This window comes from Eufriesea mexicana, unplaced genomic scaffold (genome assembly GCF_001483705.2).
Source record: "Eufriesea mexicana isolate 0111107269 unplaced genomic scaffold, ASM148370v2 scaffold2367, whole genome shotgun sequence".
NCBI classification, from domain to species: Eukaryota; Metazoa; Arthropoda; class Insecta; order Hymenoptera; family Apidae; genus Eufriesea; species Eufriesea mexicana.
In genome coordinates, this window is record NW_016910433.1 from 218,953 (window position 1) to 236,768 (window position 17,816).

The following is a 17,816-nucleotide window of genomic DNA, read 5'->3' on the forward strand; positions in this document are numbered from 1 at the left end:
GGAATGCGTTCTTAAAAGCCAGCTGAAAAGCCTATGTTCAGGTAGTTTACATAACGATAAATTTTTGGAATACTTGAAAATAAATATGTAGCTGGAAGTTAAATTAGTAACAACAAATTTCTCTGTGACGCAAAGAAATTTCATGACGTTCATTGCATATTTAGAAGTTAATCTTAATAGTTACTTACTAATTGTAATCGAATAACTGCGAGTAGCTAATGTATCTATGTACATATATATATATAGAACAGCAAATGCAATCATGTGTATACAGGAATTGTCTTTACGTTGGAAGTCAGATACCAAGTGGGATGAAGATGACTAGTCGTCAGCTCCTAAGTAAGCAGGTCACACTGTGCAAATTTAGACTTTGAAATAGAAAGTAAGCGCAGCGATGAATAAAGCTTGGAAAGATAGAAGTTATCGGTTAAACACAACATTGATTTCAGATTAACAAGATTGGTCATTGTACTTATAATCTAAAAATCTGTATCAACTTTAAACGTCTACCACAGCACTGAGGTATCAATTTATTTGATTACTATCTAACATCTCAATTCGTATATCACTGTATGTTCGGTAACGTTATCTCGTTTTAGCTCTCGTCAATCTAACATGCCCGGCCCGAGTATCCTCCAAGATTTACGAACAACGAGGGATACTCGAGGAACCTCATCCTCCTTTATGAAAATTAGCCCGTCCCTGCATAAGACGCGCCAACGCGTTCCCTTTGCGCGTGTCCCTAACCAGTGAGGGGTGGTGGTTCATTCAAGCGGAATTATCGTTATCGTTGGTTTCCCGTTCTATTTTTCCGTGGGTGTGTAATCAGCAACCGACAAACCCGGACTGAACGTGTGTGGTTGCTACCCGTCAGAGATTTTTCTCTCATCAGGCCAGAACAGCCCGGGACTGAGCGTTTATGGGTACCTTTGCTGGATGGATTCGTCGGATGGGGAGGGTCGTGGGATAGGGGGGTTGGGTAGCGGCGGTGGCGGCGACGTGAGGGGGAGAGAGAGAGGAAAGAGAGAGCCTCGGCTGGATTACGGGTCGGTCGAGCCGTGGCGGGGGTGGGGGGAAGGAGGAAGCGGTCGGCGCGTTTGATCTCGGCCGCGGGCGCCGACAAAGCGTTCATCCACTCTCCTACAACGGCGTGCTGTCTCGCGAGCAGGAGCGCGACAATACTCGCCAAGCAAAGCACGCGAGAGAGACAATGGATAAAACGAGCCAGCCGGTAAGGTAGCGTAATACAGAGCAAGAAGGAAGAGAAGCGGAAAGAGAAAGCTTGAGCAACGCCGGACGAATGGTGCGCCGCGGCGCGCTGGGGGAAGGGAGAAAAACACAGAGAGACCGGAGAACACATGGAGGGACCGAGAGAAAGAGCCCTTCGATCAGACGAAGAGGATACAAGTGGAAAAAGCGGGACCGACGAGCCAAGGGAAAAGATAGGGAACGGGTGAGTGTAACTGCAAACGAGAGAAGAAGAGAGGGATAGGAAACAGAGATGGTTTGTTGGAGAAAGAGAAAGAGCTAGAGGAAGGGAGGGAGGTTGGAAGGAAAAGAGGAAGGGGGAAAAGATCCGAAGATCCGTTCCACGATCTGGTGCTGTCGCGCTCGCTTTAGCATGGCACTGCCACTCCCTTGCGCCGGCCACACCAGCTTTGCTATTAATAAATAATGCTTCGTGATCCGCATTACAACTAAAGCGATTCGTTCCGCTTTCGGCTCTTTATTCCTGATATCTTCGAACGCGTGGATATCCGCGAAATCCCTGTCTCTTCCGTATCTCGCGTCGGATCGACGATCTTTTTTAGTGAGTCGCTGAATGAACTGCCTGCTCCCGGTTCGACCAACTTCGTATATGACTTTAAGCAACCTTATGCCTCTTTCTCGGTTGAGTTACGAGAGTCGCGCCGGAGAGGTTCTAATTTAGAGTATTAGAGAAGCAACGACGTGCGAGGCGGTGAACATGGTTCACGGAAACACAGACGCGTCCATTTGATGGGTCACGAAACTGCTGTTTGTAATATTTCACGTTTATGACCCGTATGCGATAATGACGGCGGTCATCAAAGGATGATATGTTAAATTTAACGCGAATAAAAAACGTTCGGATGATTGAACGGCAATTAGAATATCATTTGCGTTAACGTTATTTACTTCGGGCAATTAATTTAAAATTTCATCCTCTTGGTGTAATTTTTCGTTCCATTCCAATTCTATATTATTTCGATGCGATTTTTCAATGTCGTACGTCTCCTTTAGTTTGCGAACATTTCATGTGATTTAAGGCGTTCCTCGATATTCGAAATATCTCGACGTTCTAAAATAAAGTTTTCAAAGATTTCGTGAATATCGTAGATTCATTGAACAAATTAACTTTATAAAATCTTTTTAATAGTTTTTACAGCAATTTCTGCTAATTTTATATGATCATACGGACAGTGGATCGATCGTAACAAATTTTTATTCGTGAAAATATCGTACATATAAAGCTCCGTGGTTTTGTTCTAATATCGATTAAAAACGACCTATTTCGTGTATGTTTTTTAGCCTCTTTTGAGTCGTTGCACTCAAGCCCTGGAAATTGTATGGGTTCAACGCGAATAAAAATTGACTTCGATCACCAAACTCACAATATCTTTTATTATTTGTAAAACGCTGATTTCTCAAATTCTTCGTGAACTTAAATCACAGGGGACATATAGATTGCACCAACCATCATCAGCTTGTGGTTTAATTAATTTGATAAAATTACGGAATAACGTACACAAAAGGAAACAGTACACGGTACGACAGGTAGAGGTTCCTCGTTACGTTTTGTAATTAGTCGTACAATTAGATATCGGAAACTTCTTGCAAATAGTTTCTAAACGGTAGAATCGCATGTAAATTGTATAGAATAACTTCTAGAAAAATGAATCTCAAAAGGGTCGGGCCACTTTACTTGAAACGCGTTCTTGATACGTACAATTTCTATTTCACTGTCGTCTTGCTCCCGGTCAAATAATTCTTCGTGTTTTAGGTACTCAGTAGGCCATATCGAATGTCGTTCAATACATGTCTTCGATCAATAAGAAATATGAATCGAATTCGATATTTTAACAACTTGATCCACTTCGTCTAAAAAGTCATCGCTAAAACTCATCGTAATTTTTTTTTTTTTTTTTATTATCGATATCGTAAAAGATTACATATAAACTATTCCAAAGGAATAAAATTTAAAACCAATAAAAATTCTTCAGCGGAATAAAATCGTATTAATAAAATCTCGTTCCATCGTAAAAATGAATAAAACGTGACAACAAATTATTTTCGTCATAGTTTCTACGACTAAATACATGTACGAATTCGATTCAATTCTCGGATTGAATGTGACAATTAAATTTACACGAAATATCAAATATCGTCGATTTACTATTTGCACATATTTCCTAATGCGGATGCTAATTCACGCGACCACGAAGCAAAAAGGCAGTCTTTAGCAACGCGTTTCGAGTGTGGTCCGGTATTTTCGCATGTGGGCTGTACTTTTCGACTATGTAAATATCCATTCTTACAAGAATCATACTTAGAAATAATCGCACGATCGCTTTATTTAATCATTTAAACGTCTATTTAAATGCGACACGCGTAATACGGTTTATGTGCTTATTACATAATTAGAATGCAATCGTGACATTCAGATTAATTAGGGACATACGCTGTAAATTCATTGAAGCAGTGCTTAGAAGTCAAGTGAGAGCCAATAATAGATTTCGTGAGTCTTAGGACAGATCTTGTCGGAGGATTATTATTCAAAAGTTGAAAACAATTGGCACCGCAAACTGACCAAAGATTACTCTTTTTTTCTTTTTTTTAAATTATGTAAAAAGGCGACACTCGATCCCGTTAAATCAAAACATCCTTCTTGTATCACGTCAAATCAAAAAGTTATAAAATATTGAAAAATTATGAAGATTCATCGGGGAGGAAAGAAAAAGAAAAAGAAAAAGAGAAAAGAAAAAAAAAAAGAAAAAAAATGGGCCTAATAAATGAAATTTATAAACTTTGTCTTTATATTTATTATCTTAGTATAATATTACTTTTATATCTTTAAGTAATGTGTGAGAAGGACATTTTAGGTGGCAATGTCAAGTGTCTTGTATGTTTGTATAAAATATATGAATAATTTATAATGCGAACAAAATAAGGTCTCCCTAAATCGTGTGTATGTGAAATTAGAGATACAATTTTTACATTATTGCAGAAATAAATCGTATCACGAGGTAGTTGAGATCTTATTTGATGTAACACTTTAAACCGATGTTTCCCAAATTTGGGGCTAAAGATCTGATACTTTCATGACAAACTATTTGTACTTTAAATTTTACATATACTTTTATGTAGCAAACGTATCTTTAGCTCATAAATTTTGAACAACGATTTCTAGTCTTACTTTAGAGAACGCAATCGTCGGAAGAAAATAAAAGAACGAGAAAAAAGAAACGGATATACGAATTTCTTTTGTACAATTAATAACAATGAAGAATATTCGGAACTTACTACTGGCTTGTATAGACAGAATATTTCTCATATGTAACAAATTAATATAGATAAATATAATTTTATACTTCATCGTGTATAAAGTGAAAGATGATTTTTTTTTTCTTTTTTTAATGGTCAATTACCTAGTGTCTACGTTTAAACTTCGGTCTTTGAAATTTCATACATATGTTTAAGTATCCTCAACAAATATCAGCCCGCACGCAAATGTGTCATTGCTTTTCGATTCAATTTCCTTCGTACTATTCTCTCGTCTTAAATTTGCAAGTGGCTCACGAGAAGAATATCGAGAGCTGTATTTATTCGCGTCATGTTGTAATCGATTTCGCTTCTCGAAATAATAAAGTGCAGCTTGTCTTGAAAATTTATTATATATTACATTATCTTCCATCGACGCTAATGATGATATTTAATCATAATTATTTGCACCGTCCTCTGAATTACTTCGATATTATACAACTAATTCCCAGAAGAGTGACATTGCTTTCAAAGCAAAATCGAATAACAATATAAGCAAATTTCTCGGTCTTCATCCGTTAGAATTTTTTTTCTTTTACTAAATTTATACATTACGTTTGCGTATATTTTAAATTTATACATTACGTGTGTGTATATTTTAAATACAATATGCAATGGACCAATGACAGGATTGGTATCTTATTCATCACCCATCTCGAGAATTAAATCCGCCTTAATCACTTATAATAATTGTATCCTATTTTCAATAGAAGTCGATATGCCTAATCATTTAAACGGCATTCGTCAGTTGTCTTTAACGTTATTTAACGTTATGCTTATGAAATATATGTACATCGTACACATGTACGTGTTCAATGATTTCTGAACTAAAGGACAAAAAGTTTTGCAATTATTCATATTGCAACTCAATAAATTGGAACACACTATTAAATGAATAAGATACATTAGCCTTCAAGATTCCAAACGCTCATATAGTTTTGTATTCATTTTCACAATTTTGATTACCTAATCTTTATATGTACATACATAGATAAAATCATGTAAATGAGAAATAACTTTCTCATTTATGTTTGTGCAATGTTCAACGGCCGATGCATTAAATAAATGCATGCAACTTCGGCGACCGAATTCTCAATGAAAAAAAGCATACAATTTCAATTAATACAATTTGCCCTTCGGTTTTTCTAAAAACCAAAGGCTTCTTTTATGTAAAATAACTATATAAGGTATGTCATTGTATCACTATAATGTAGAAAACAAATACATGCCTCGATACCTTCGTTCAATATACATCGTAATAAATTGATTCTCATAAATCCCCTTTCTGAATATTGACACAAATTTGTATCCCCAATAATACAGTTTGACACAAAATATAAACTATAAACTACATCAAAATATACGAATTTAGATTTGGTGAAGTGTAAATCATAATCAACTATCTCTCAGTAAATATACACTTTGTCCATAATCTTTGAAAAAATAAAATAATACATAGATAAAGCAAGTTTATACATTTTAATCCAGACTTATCAGAGTAAATAAGTGCTGTTTTGTTTGTTTTTTTTTTTTCTTAAGAAAGGAATATAATATGTTTAAGTGGCTAAATTATAGTTTGACACCACCGTAATTAATATGATCCTCTTCATTTTTTATAACAATGAATTATATTAGCAATTCATTGACATAAATGATTCAAAAATAAACTACAGTTAAAACGTTACATCTCCAGCCATAAGGTTCTTTCTTTATGAATCCATAGATTCAACAACAGGACAAGGATTTACAGTTGAGGGCACTTTTTTTCTCTGCCTGTCTTTAATATAGGCGCTGGACCATTTTATATGCTATTTTTTAAACAGCAAGGATTCAGCATAATGTACAGATATTGTACTTCTAAATCTACCGACCCATAACTTGGAGATCGATAATTCACGGATTGTTCTCATTCTCTAGTACTCTATTTTCTTTTGTGTTTTCATCTTTTCATAGAGTACATTATAAGCCCCAGATATATATATTTGTACATAGCTATCATATCCAATGGAAAGTGTACATTAAACTCAACTGAATCACGTACAATTCACTCACAACATCAAAAATAGACTATTGCAAGAGTGCATTAGCATGTGACACCCTGTAGATAGTTATTACTCAACCAAGGTACCGTTCTTCATACACATTCCGTGACTTTCTTCTCCTGTAGGAATCTGAAACGTAGACGATATGTACAAATTTTGTATGATATCACAATATCACTCTTATAAGTCTCTGAGTCTTTTTTTTTTTTTCTTCATTTAAATGCGACTTGCCGCATCGTTATATAAATTGTTGATCCCACATTGTTGGACTATAATATAATGCAGCATCTGATAGATATAAGAATCTTGAGATCATATATATTACATTATAAATCGATCGCAATTTTTAAAGAGTGTACTACGTGTACATATTGCCTACGATGCAGATTCTGTTCTAGATGTAGTACAGGAAATACAAGTAAATTACGTTAATCTTATGCTCGCCCACGTGGTTTTTTTCGAGGGGTCGCTTCGTCGGTGGACACAACACCTGTGGTTGCAGCCATACGCTTTGGACGACCTGCTGTTTTGTTACTTTGTTGTGTGTTTTGGGCAGATGCTGAAAAATAAATTATGATATTTTAAAGAAAATTATACCACTACCATATTAGTATGTTAAATATTATCATGTATTTGATGATCATAAATAAAAGTCTTTGGAATTATATAAAAATCATACTAAGAACACCTACTTACCACGTAGTTTTGTCCTTGAAACACCACTCGTGTTATTATTATTCTGTTGCTTTGTGCTCTTTTTATTTTCACTCTTTTTAATATCAGCATTATTTTTAGTTGCATCTACTAATGTAGTGGATGTGGTTACTGTAGTAGTGGTAGTTGCAGTACTATTAGTAGTAGCAGCAGCAGCAGTAGCTTCACTTCCAGACTTTGTATTTCTGTTTAAAGCTCTTTCTGCTCTACTAGATCCTTTTGCAACTGATTTTGCAATTGCCAAAGCCTTGTTAACCGTTCGTTTTTTAGAACGACTGGATTTTGGTGATTTTTTCCCTGATTCTTCATCAGCCACATCATCTTCGGAGTAGCTTTCAGTTCGTTTTGATTTCTTACGTAAACTTTGCTTTTGTTTATGTAAGTTGTGACTTTTTCTTCTCTTCAATTGTGATTCATCCTTATAAAGTGAAAGGTCAACTGTGGATAAGATATTAAAATTTCAATTTCATAAAATACTTTTAAAAAGTTTCAATGACTTAAATAATAAATAGGTAATATCAAAGTAGTAATTCCATTAAAATAGAAAATAACTGAATAAACTAAACATTACCAATAAAATCATATTAAAATTAAAATAGAGATAAGATTTTAATAAAATCCATTTATAAAATCATCTTGTGTAGTATCATATAAATAGTATAAAAATACTAACGTCCATCTGGATGTTCTTCTGTTACCCGAGGTTTCTCAGATACACCAGCCTCAACATCAATTGCTCTTTTCAAAATATTTTCTGTACGTAACAATTCTATTTTGGTTAGTTGAAATTTATTTTTATCAATTTTATTCAAATTTAAATTTGTTAATATACAATCAAAATCTGAAATTTTAAAAAAGAAAATAATAAGTGAATGTGATATAAAATGAACTTTAATTTAATAACTACTTTCATAAACTATTTACAAATTTAATAATTATAATTTATAAATGCAATTTTACATAAGATTACCTATGTAATCATAAAAATCTGGTGAATATATTTCTCCATTGTTTTTATCTTGGGAAAGCCAACGTATACGAATTCTTCTGCTAGATTTATATATATTTTGCATTGCTTGACACACATAGAAGCTTCCTTCCGCATTTCTCACAGCCAAAAATTCATTTCTAATAATGAATATCAATAAAAGTTAATGCATGTGGTAGCATTATTAATTTTGCTTATATGTATATTCAGAAACCAACATAAAGTATTATATTTATGAATGAAAATTTATATAAAGAGTTGAAACTTTTTATTATTATTCATCATTACATCATATTTTACATTTTTGAAAGACATCATATGAATTATACTTACTTATAGAATACTATAAGTTTGTCATCAGAAGCTTTTGATGGTGGAGGCTTATTTAAGTTTTTCACAAGTAATGCAATTTCTGGTAATGGACTTTGATAAGGCTGTGTTTGAATTCGATTTCTTTTTGGCTTGCTTGCTCCATCTGAAGTTGCCGATGCTCCTTTTAAATCTTTTAATTCTCTAGATTTTCTCTTATTTGTTTTTGGTGAACCAGTGATCTTTGTTTCAACCTTTGGTGGATTATTTGTTTGTGGTAATGCAGAACTATCAGTTATAAGTTTCGTGCTTTGAGTCACGACTTTTGGCTTCTGACTATCAGGTTTTACTGATACATCTTCTGATTTATGCGATGACAATTTTGTTTGTAAAGTTGTGTTAATTGGAATACCATCAGGTTCTTTTGAACCATTATTTACAGGAGTCTTCTTTTCTTCAACTTTGTTTTGTAGTGGTGGGCATAATGCTAAAGTAACATATATGTATGTATGCATAGATATAGATATGAATATTATGTTTATAGTTACATGCATTAAATATTAATAAATTCAACATAAAGCATACAAATCTTATGGAATTATCATATTCATTTATACATATAGAAATATGTTACAGCAAAACAATCAATAAGATATGATACAAAATGAATGGAATACTTAAACTACTATAAAATTTATTACATTTTTACTAACCAGGAAAATCTAAATTAATAGATGTCATCTCCTGTTCTGTTTGAACTTCTCTTTGTGAATCTTGTGAAGGATTATCTGGACTCAGATTGTTATTTCTGTTAGATTCGTTCTGCTTTATAGAAACAGACAAGTTCTGTTCTGTTTCAGTTTTCATAATCTCTACTCCGTTAGGGATTAATTTATCCAAGTCTGCTTCTTTCTCAGAATTGCTGCTTACATAAGGTGGAGTTTGATATACAGAAGGTCTATGATCTTGTACTAAGCTCAATGGTTGACTGGGTGGTTGTAATGTAACATAACTTAATCCAGTTCCTGGTAAAGGCTTCATAGATCCTGGTTCTGACCCTGATACAACTTTTTGTGCCATTGCATTCATAGGAAGAATAGAATGACTGGTAGAAGTTGGGGAGGTACCTACTCCAGGTATCGTTGATTTTAAGGCCGACGCACTCATTTTTCAATGACTAAATACGTCTTTCTAAATACTTATAAAAAAGTAATGTCAATTAAGTGAAATTGTGCTATATGTAAATATGATATATTTGTTACATAAAGATATTATGATATACGTATATACGTATATACATATATAAATAACTTTTGCAAAACTACTCAATTATAATTATTTTTCATTCTGTAGCATAGTAGCTCTACTCATTAAGAGGTTAAAGAATATCATATATAACTTAACAAAGTAATACTCATATCTTAACATATAAACAGTGTTTCACTTTTCAAAGTTTGGTTATTGAAAGCAATGTAATAACAACCAGATGAAATAAAGTAAAACCATATGATAATAAAAAAATAGTAAGAAAAGCAAAATTATAAAAGGAAAACATTATATAAAGTATGAAGAAAACGAGGGAGAATCTCAGGAAGAATTCAGGCACAGAGGGTGGCTGAAGAGGGAGGGGGTAATTAGAGGAGTAAACATAAACACGAAGGAAACTTTCGATAGCTTTAAATTTTGTAAATACTTGGAGAATTAATATCATATTTGCAATTTTAAAGATTAACATGTAATTACCTTGACGTTATCACGTCTTGAATATGGATATATATTCCTTTGCTAAACTTGCACGGATAGTTGACCACTGCGCGTTAACACACGGTTAACTCATTTTCCCACACACTTTCTTTGACGCGTGAACGCTTTTTCTCAGCTAACATTTCATTCGGCATACGCGTAGCATAGTCGATTTATCAAAGATATCCACTTAACTTACCGAATTCTACAAAACAAAACGATAAAGGCTTGCGCGCTATAGAAAGCCGTGATTTTACCCGCACGAAAAAAACAGGAAAAAGGAATGCCAGACGTTAGATGGCGTCGGTTCTTGGACGCCATGTGTGGCGCAAACTTGATTTCATATTCATTCTGATTGGTTCCATAGTGATCGCTCAAAACCTCTTTTATTCTAATTCTATTAGAATATGAAAATTAAATATAAATATTTTTGAGCATTTGCTATATTTTACTTGCTAGAATAAGTTTGTAATAAAAATTTGATCAATTTAAAAATCATATATTTATTAGTAACATTCTATAGAAGCAAATATTACGAAAATTCAATTTTTTGCTTTATTAAAGATATTGTATTTTTAAAAAAGGGTTCGTTAAATATTTCAACTAGTATTATATATAAATTGGTAAAAAATAATGATTTAAGATTTACTATTGAGTTCCTGAAAATTCATATAGATATTCAAAAATTTCGTTATTCTACATAGTTCGTGTATTATTCCGAAAGAATTGAAACGTATTAAATATTGTTTTTAACGTTAACAGCTTAATTTATATTACAATATTAATAAATTCCATCAATGAATAGAACTCGATATTAAAATTTATAATTACAACGTCGATTAAAGAAGTTTAAATGGATAGTTCGAAAAAATAATTTATAAAAGGCAGTAGTGATAAAAATAAAATGCATGATTCATTTCTCTATTTTTTCATTTAAAAAAGATACATGTGCGTTCCATTTACATGTTGAGAAATTGAAAATGGCCTTAATTTTATAATATATTGGGATAAAGGAAAAAAATGAAAGATACTATCAAAAATTGTTGGTGTATTTAAGATAAAGATGTCTCCGATAATATAAATATACATTTAATTACAAATCTCACTGTTTTATTCTTTACAAATAAATTAATATCCATGGAACAAGTTATTACAATTGCAAGGCAGGCTTGCTGTAATTTCTTAATTGTTTATATAAATAAGCCAATCAAAAGTAATCCAAATTTACATCATTACCACTTATAAATTTGAATGTTTATTTTTATTCTTTTATTTCTTGAACAATTTAGAAATTATTTAACTTTAAATGAAATTTTATAATTTAGAGTCTGAAGCAACTATATTATGATATTTGAGTCATATTAGCGCGAACTGTATGAAAAGATGTCAACAAAATACGTATTCATTTAATATATCAAAGGAGAAATGAACTTTAGACCATTTACCAAGTAGTCAAGCGAACTATCGAACAAGTCAATCGAGTTGTCCGACTATATATAAGAGAAACTGAGTAGTTTTATAAACATTTTGATAGGTATTATGGCAAGAGATTAATTATAACTTTTAGTTCTATAATTTATCGATCTGTTTGTTAGTTAACAATGGCACGAGCACTTGTAGGTGTAAAGAGAGTTATCGATTATGCAGTTAAGGTAGCTATCAATAATATGATAAAAAGTATGAAAATAAAAAATGTTGAAAATTATAGTACAATATGTTATGCCTGTTATATAATTCATAAATCAACTTCAAAGTTATATTAAATAAAAATTAATATTATGTAGCAAAATACCTCTAAATATTGTTTTTTTCTTAAGATATATTGTTTTATATATTATCAATGTTTTATTATATTTTTATTTTATCCTTTATTTTTAGATTCGTGTTAAACCAGATAAGACAGGTGTTGTAACAGATGGAATAAAACACTCAATGAATCCATTTGATGAAATTGCAATTGAGGAAGCTGTACGAATGAAAGAAAAGAAATTAGTACAGGAGATAATTGCAGTTTCATGTGGACCTCCTCAATCTCAAGATGTAATAAGAACTGCACTTGCAATGGGTGCTGATAAAGGAATTCATGTTGAAGTATCTGGACCTGAATATGAAACTTTACAACCTGTTCATGTTTCTAAAATTTTAGCCAAATTGGCACAAGAGGAGAAAGCAGATTTAATTATTGTAGGAAAACAAGCTATAGATGATGACAGTAATCAAACTGCACAAATGATTGGCGGTATTTTAGATTGGCCAACTGGAACATTTTGTAGCAAAGTAAGTTAATTGAATTATAATCTGAAATGATATTATTTAGAAGTATTTATTAAATAGTAACACAAAAAATTAATTTGTAAAACAAAAATTTTCTAATTTGAATTATATTTTCTTGCATTAGATTGAAAAGGATAACAATGAATTAACAGTTACACGTGAGGTTGATGGAGGTTTAGAGATTGTTAAAGTAAAAATGCCAGCAGTTTTAAGTGCTGATCTTCGCCTTAATGAACCACGATATGCAACACTGCCAAATATCATGAAAGCTAAGAAAAAACCAATTAAAAAAATAACAGCAAAAGATCTTGGTATAGATACTGCAGCAAGAATTGAAATATTATCAGTTGAAGAACCACCAGTCAGACAAGCTGGAGCTATTGTACCAGATGTTGATACATTAATTACAAAGTTAAAGGAAAGCGGACATGTATAATTATATTAGTACTGAAAAATCTTGTTAAAACTATTTTATGATATTTTACATTTATTATACCTTTTAATAAACTTTGTTATATATAGAACAACTTTTTATACATTATGAGATGCTATACATTATGTTTGAATAAATTTTTTTAGCAGCAAATAAAGTAATAGGTCCCATCATGATATAACCGGCATTTGTAATGAAATAACATCTTATATATTTCTTTGGTAAATAACATTATTTTTCTACATTGATTTTGTACTTCTACATTTTCACACATTATTCATGCCAACTATTATTTCATAGGCTTCTACAATGTGTAGGAAGATTTCATTATTTAATGATTTTTGTAATTTTCATACACATCAATTTTTTGTAGTAATGGAGCAAACTTTACTAAACATATTAGTAATAGGCCTTAAACCTGATTATATTTTAATGTGTCTATATATTTTGCAACAGACATCACATTTAATTTAATACTTTTTTAGTACATATATAATAATACATTTGAAATAGACACAAATTAAAAAATTTGTATAAATAAATTGACATGATAAGTTTTTAAACTTCTATAAATTGTAATCAATATTAAAGAAAATTATGATATAACAAATTTCTTAATTTTATGATTTTTTTATTAATATTTTTTTGTCAAAACTTGTAAATACTATAAAATATCGTTTTACTACGAATTTTCTAGACGTTCAGTACGAAATCTATGAGAATATATCTTTCTTTAAAATATTAATTTATACATTCTCTTCAAAGACATATTGTAAGTCCTTTATAGAAAAGATAGAATTGAATATTAATACTCATATTTATTGCCCTACAAATGTTAATTCTTTTTAAACATTCTATAAACGACTGGCATTTTCTATTACATTATAAATAACCCAACCCAAAAAATAATTCTCTTCATATTTTTTCTCTCTTTTTAATGCACGTCGTATAGACTAAAATATTATAAAAAGTTCATTGTATCTATCATGATTAAGCTGATTTTTACACCTTAAAGAATAAAAAATAAAAAACTGTATTTAAAATATTAATTATTCTTTATAATAATACTTTCCAATCAAACCTAGTGTTACTAGTATGGGTTATCGGTGGAAAGGGAGGTGGATGAATTTGCCAACCATCCAATCCTTCACGTGCCGTTAAACATGCTAAATATGGTACTCTCTGTGCTAATCTAGTAACTTCGGAAGCTGGTGGTATCCTTCCACCTGTTAATTGTCTGGTACAAGCTGCTAAAGAAGCAGCATGGGCTACTATTAAAATATTTCCTACTGTATTTTCAATAATTCGATTAATCAATTCATAACTTCGTTCATAATACTGAGCTGCATTCTCTTTCAGTGGAAGCTCGTTTACTTTGATAACTGGATCATAAGTTTTATCTATGTTAAAACCTGCTTTTATTAATTCTTCAGATGTCATCCAAATTGGAATACCATTTGGGTACCATGCTAACCATTCTATTAAACCTGGTTCTATTTTCATTGGAATGTTTAAGTCTAGTCCTTTCAAAATGTGGGCCAATGTTTGGATACATCTTAACGATGGAGATGTAAAAGCCACATCTATTTTAACACTAGATGATTTCATAGCTTCTCCTACCAAACTCGCTTGCACTTCACCTACAGTTGTTAAAGGACTATCATTCCGGAAGTCCTGTATATTTCTCGATGGTATTTCTTTTGGCATATTCAAGTCTCTACGAACATAGGATCCATTTGATTCAAAACAATAACGAATCCATGCTCCAAATGTGAAATCTACCCTTTCTCCATGGCGGCATATAAAAATTTGTCTCGAGGAACTTGGAGGTGCTTCAGAAGCTTCAATCTATATATGTATATACACAGATAAAAAGTAATTAAAATTAGAATTTTTGTAATTGAATAAATGATTAAATAATTAATAAAGGATTAATGTAATTTACTGGTTCATTAGTTGTTGCTACTCCATCAGGACTATCTATAGAATTACTTGCTAACAATACTGGTGGTTTACGAGTTAGAGGTATTTCTTCTTTATCTAAAATTTCTCTTTTACTGCCAGTAATTTGTATAGTAGTGTGTAAAGTCCATGAATCTGATTCAGCTGTACGTATTGTGTGATTTAGAGGTAGATGGCCAGAAGCTCCAGTTAACCAAGAGATACCTTTGACCCAACCATCTGTAGATGCACTACATGCTCCTTCTGGAATGTAAATGTAATCTCCTACTCTTAACTGTAATTCATTACAATCTGTAGTATCATTGGCATGTGTCACTTTATGTACATGTGCATTTTGTAGTCTAGAATCTCTGGAATACAATCTGAGTTCCCAATTAGTTGGACAAGAGAGTGTTAATTTTTCTACCATTAAGCGCAATTGCTGATATAAATTACTGGGAAATTGATAGGCCAATGTCAAATGAAAGAGTTTTACTTTGGGTTCTGCAGATATGCCTAAACTTGACAATTTGTTTGTATACTGAATGGCAATATTTTGTAAATATTCTGCATTTACTTTAACAAACAGACCCATGAAATTAGAAGATATATAAGTTTCTAACTCTATATTATCCAACAACTCATCTTGGTTAACTACACTTTCAAGAGCATTTACCAACTCTGCTGTAGATTCATCTGCTGCCTGTAAATCATATGTTTACATTAGTTTAGGATTTTTATTTATACATATCATTAACACGATGTCATACTTTAAAAAATGATACAAGCGTAATATGTGGCATATAATTATGCGCTCTATTCCATATTAGTTCTTTACTTTGTGACCAAAATTTCATTAGTTGTTCAGCCAATTCACCCGTGGGACAAGCATATAAAACATACTGTCTGTGAGTATCAGTACGTAAAGTTGGATCAGAGATATGAGCTACTATCCAATCAATTGCAAGTTGAACACCTCGATATCCTGTAGCAGCTAATGCTTTCTCCCTACAAACAATACAATATTTATCTGATTTGTCACAAATTGTACTGTAAATATTAATGCCACCAGTCATGTTTTCCTTGCATAACGAAAATATAAAATGTTTATGAAATTAAGTACATTTCTACACCAATTTAGCAGAATTAAATGAAAATAACGATAAAAATATATAAACCTTAAATGTTTATGTTAGCCATAAGATAATCATAGTTTAACAAAAAAAATGAAGAAAACAACAATGATACTTAATGTTTGACAGCTGTTTGTTTACACTGAATGCAATGTAATCATTCGAAATTGTTCATAGGGTAGTAACGAAATATCGACAGTCTTTTGTGATTATTTTACAATACTCACGCTACAGTTTTATAAAAACCCTGTTGTAAAAGCGATTGTAATAGGGATAAATGATGTTTCAAAATTTTCGTCGAAGGTGGATTTTTGTGCGGTGATAACGTCGCCATGACGGTATATTACACCGCGACACTTGCTACCAGAGCTGCCAGGCGTGCGCTACATTCCCCTATTTTCAACAGCAAAGTAGGGGAAGAGGACTAGAAGTGGGGAACGGCGTAGCGTGGGCGTGGGGATAGGGACACCGGCGACGGCGAGGACGAGGGTGATGCAACGCGTCTGGCGTTCTTTCAGTGGTTTCACACGCTGCATAACCTACACGAAGCAATACATCCCCACTCCCATGGTACATCTGCCGCGTTAGTGACGCGGACGCAAAGTCGGACGGTGTCATTCCCCACTCCTACTCCTTTTCCCCTACTTTCCTGTTCGAAATAGGGGAATATAGCGCACGCCTGGCAGCTCTGCTTGCTACCAACATTGTTCAAAGGAATGCTTTATGCATTCTTGTATCGATTTAAATTTTAGATTCAATTCTCAAATTTAAATTCTTAGATCTTTAGAGGTTATCGATATAATTTTTATTATATTAAAGTTTCATACTCAAGACGTTATTTAATATGTCCGAAAATGTTCCATTTATACGATGAAATTGCTTAAAAATATCGAAAAGAAATCAATCGAACAGTGGAAAGGAAACGTTTACTGTAATAACAGGTAAATTGCACTTTTTATTTGAAAATTACATTTTAGCCTAATGTATTTTAATTATACCATGACATAACAAACTTGATTTTGTTGTATCTTCAATTGACGTACAATAATTAGCAAATAAAGAACAAATTATTCTGATTTCTATTCAAATTTTATTGAGATGATGCACTTCGAGATTTGATGCACTTATACATTCATAGCATCTTGGGAATATGCGCACAGTGAGTTGAGTTACCACTCGTTTGCGAGTCCATCAACATTTGTATATTACCATTTCCCGATTGAACTAATTAAGAAAAGCTACGTTAATTTACAAAATATTACTTTTTTCAGCATTTTAAATACTTTCTCGCGATTAACATTTAACGTAATAAATCGATGCTTTATATAACAATGTAACAATAATTTTCGTAACAATAATAAAGCATATCTCAAAATAGCGAAGGCAAAGAAATATTTTTTTTTTTTTTTTTTTCAGAGTAACAATACAGTTTATATCTAGCGAATGTACATTGGTTAATCAGAGAACAAGAAAAGGAAAAAGTAGAAATACCATTATATATATAAGAAGGAACGGGAATAATAATTTCTTGCTCACATAATTTACGCAAGACCCACTGTGTACACAAAAATTGTGATTCGTATAACTGTATTTCATTTCTTCATATCCAACGCATGCTTCGTAACAATTTTAACAATGCCACACGGTCGGTATATTACGTAAAGTTAGTGTAAAAAACA

The 17,816-nt window shown here is 32.1% G+C and overlaps 3 protein-coding genes and 1 long non-coding RNA gene across 4 annotated transcripts in view; 2 read left to right on the forward strand and 2 right to left on the reverse strand.

The window, feature by feature from the left end:
• LOC108549949 (uncharacterized) overlaps positions 1-2,158 on the forward strand; it is a 4,075-nt gene extending 1,917 nt beyond the window's left edge. The window contains exons 3-5 of the long non-coding RNA XR_001890381.1: positions 275-339; positions 450-522; positions 600-2,158. This is a non-coding gene — a long non-coding RNA (uncharacterized LOC108549949). The remainder of the gene's footprint in view (positions 1-274; positions 340-449; positions 523-599) is intronic.
• A 4,035-nt stretch (positions 2,159-6,193) lies between these two features.
• LOC108549946 (uncharacterized) lies at positions 6,194-10,608 on the reverse strand. The gene is made up of 7 exons (XM_017903536.1): positions 10,357-10,608; positions 9,327-9,811; positions 8,638-9,100; positions 8,287-8,444; positions 7,990-8,157; positions 7,299-7,754; positions 6,194-7,161 (listed from the first exon to the last, which is right to left on the reverse strand). Exons 2-7 carry the CDS (start codon positions 9,778-9,780, stop codon positions 7,037-7,039), a joined length of 1,824 nt encoding a protein of 607 aa, XP_017759025.1. The 5' UTR covers positions 9,781-9,811; positions 10,357-10,608; the 3' UTR covers positions 6,194-7,036.
• A 1,246-nt stretch (positions 10,609-11,854) lies between these two features.
• Positions 11,855-13,191, forward strand: Etfb (Electron transfer flavoprotein beta subunit). Its single transcript, XM_017903540.1, has 3 exons — positions 11,855-12,008; positions 12,235-12,633; positions 12,755-13,191. Exons 1-3 carry the CDS (start codon positions 11,958-11,960, stop codon positions 13,064-13,066), a joined length of 762 nt encoding a protein of 253 aa, XP_017759029.1. The 5' UTR covers positions 11,855-11,957; the 3' UTR covers positions 13,067-13,191.
• A 928-nt stretch (positions 13,192-14,119) lies between these two features.
• Positions 14,120-16,486, reverse strand: Epp (Ecdysteroid phosphate phosphatase). Its single transcript, XM_017903538.1, has 4 exons — positions 16,365-16,486; positions 15,775-16,012; positions 15,009-15,707; positions 14,120-14,911 (listed from the first exon to the last, which is right to left on the reverse strand). Exons 1-4 carry the CDS (start codon positions 16,469-16,471, stop codon positions 14,120-14,122), a joined length of 1,836 nt encoding a protein of 611 aa, XP_017759027.1. The 5' UTR covers positions 16,472-16,486.
• Between the last annotated feature and the right edge of the window lie 1,330 nt (positions 16,487-17,816).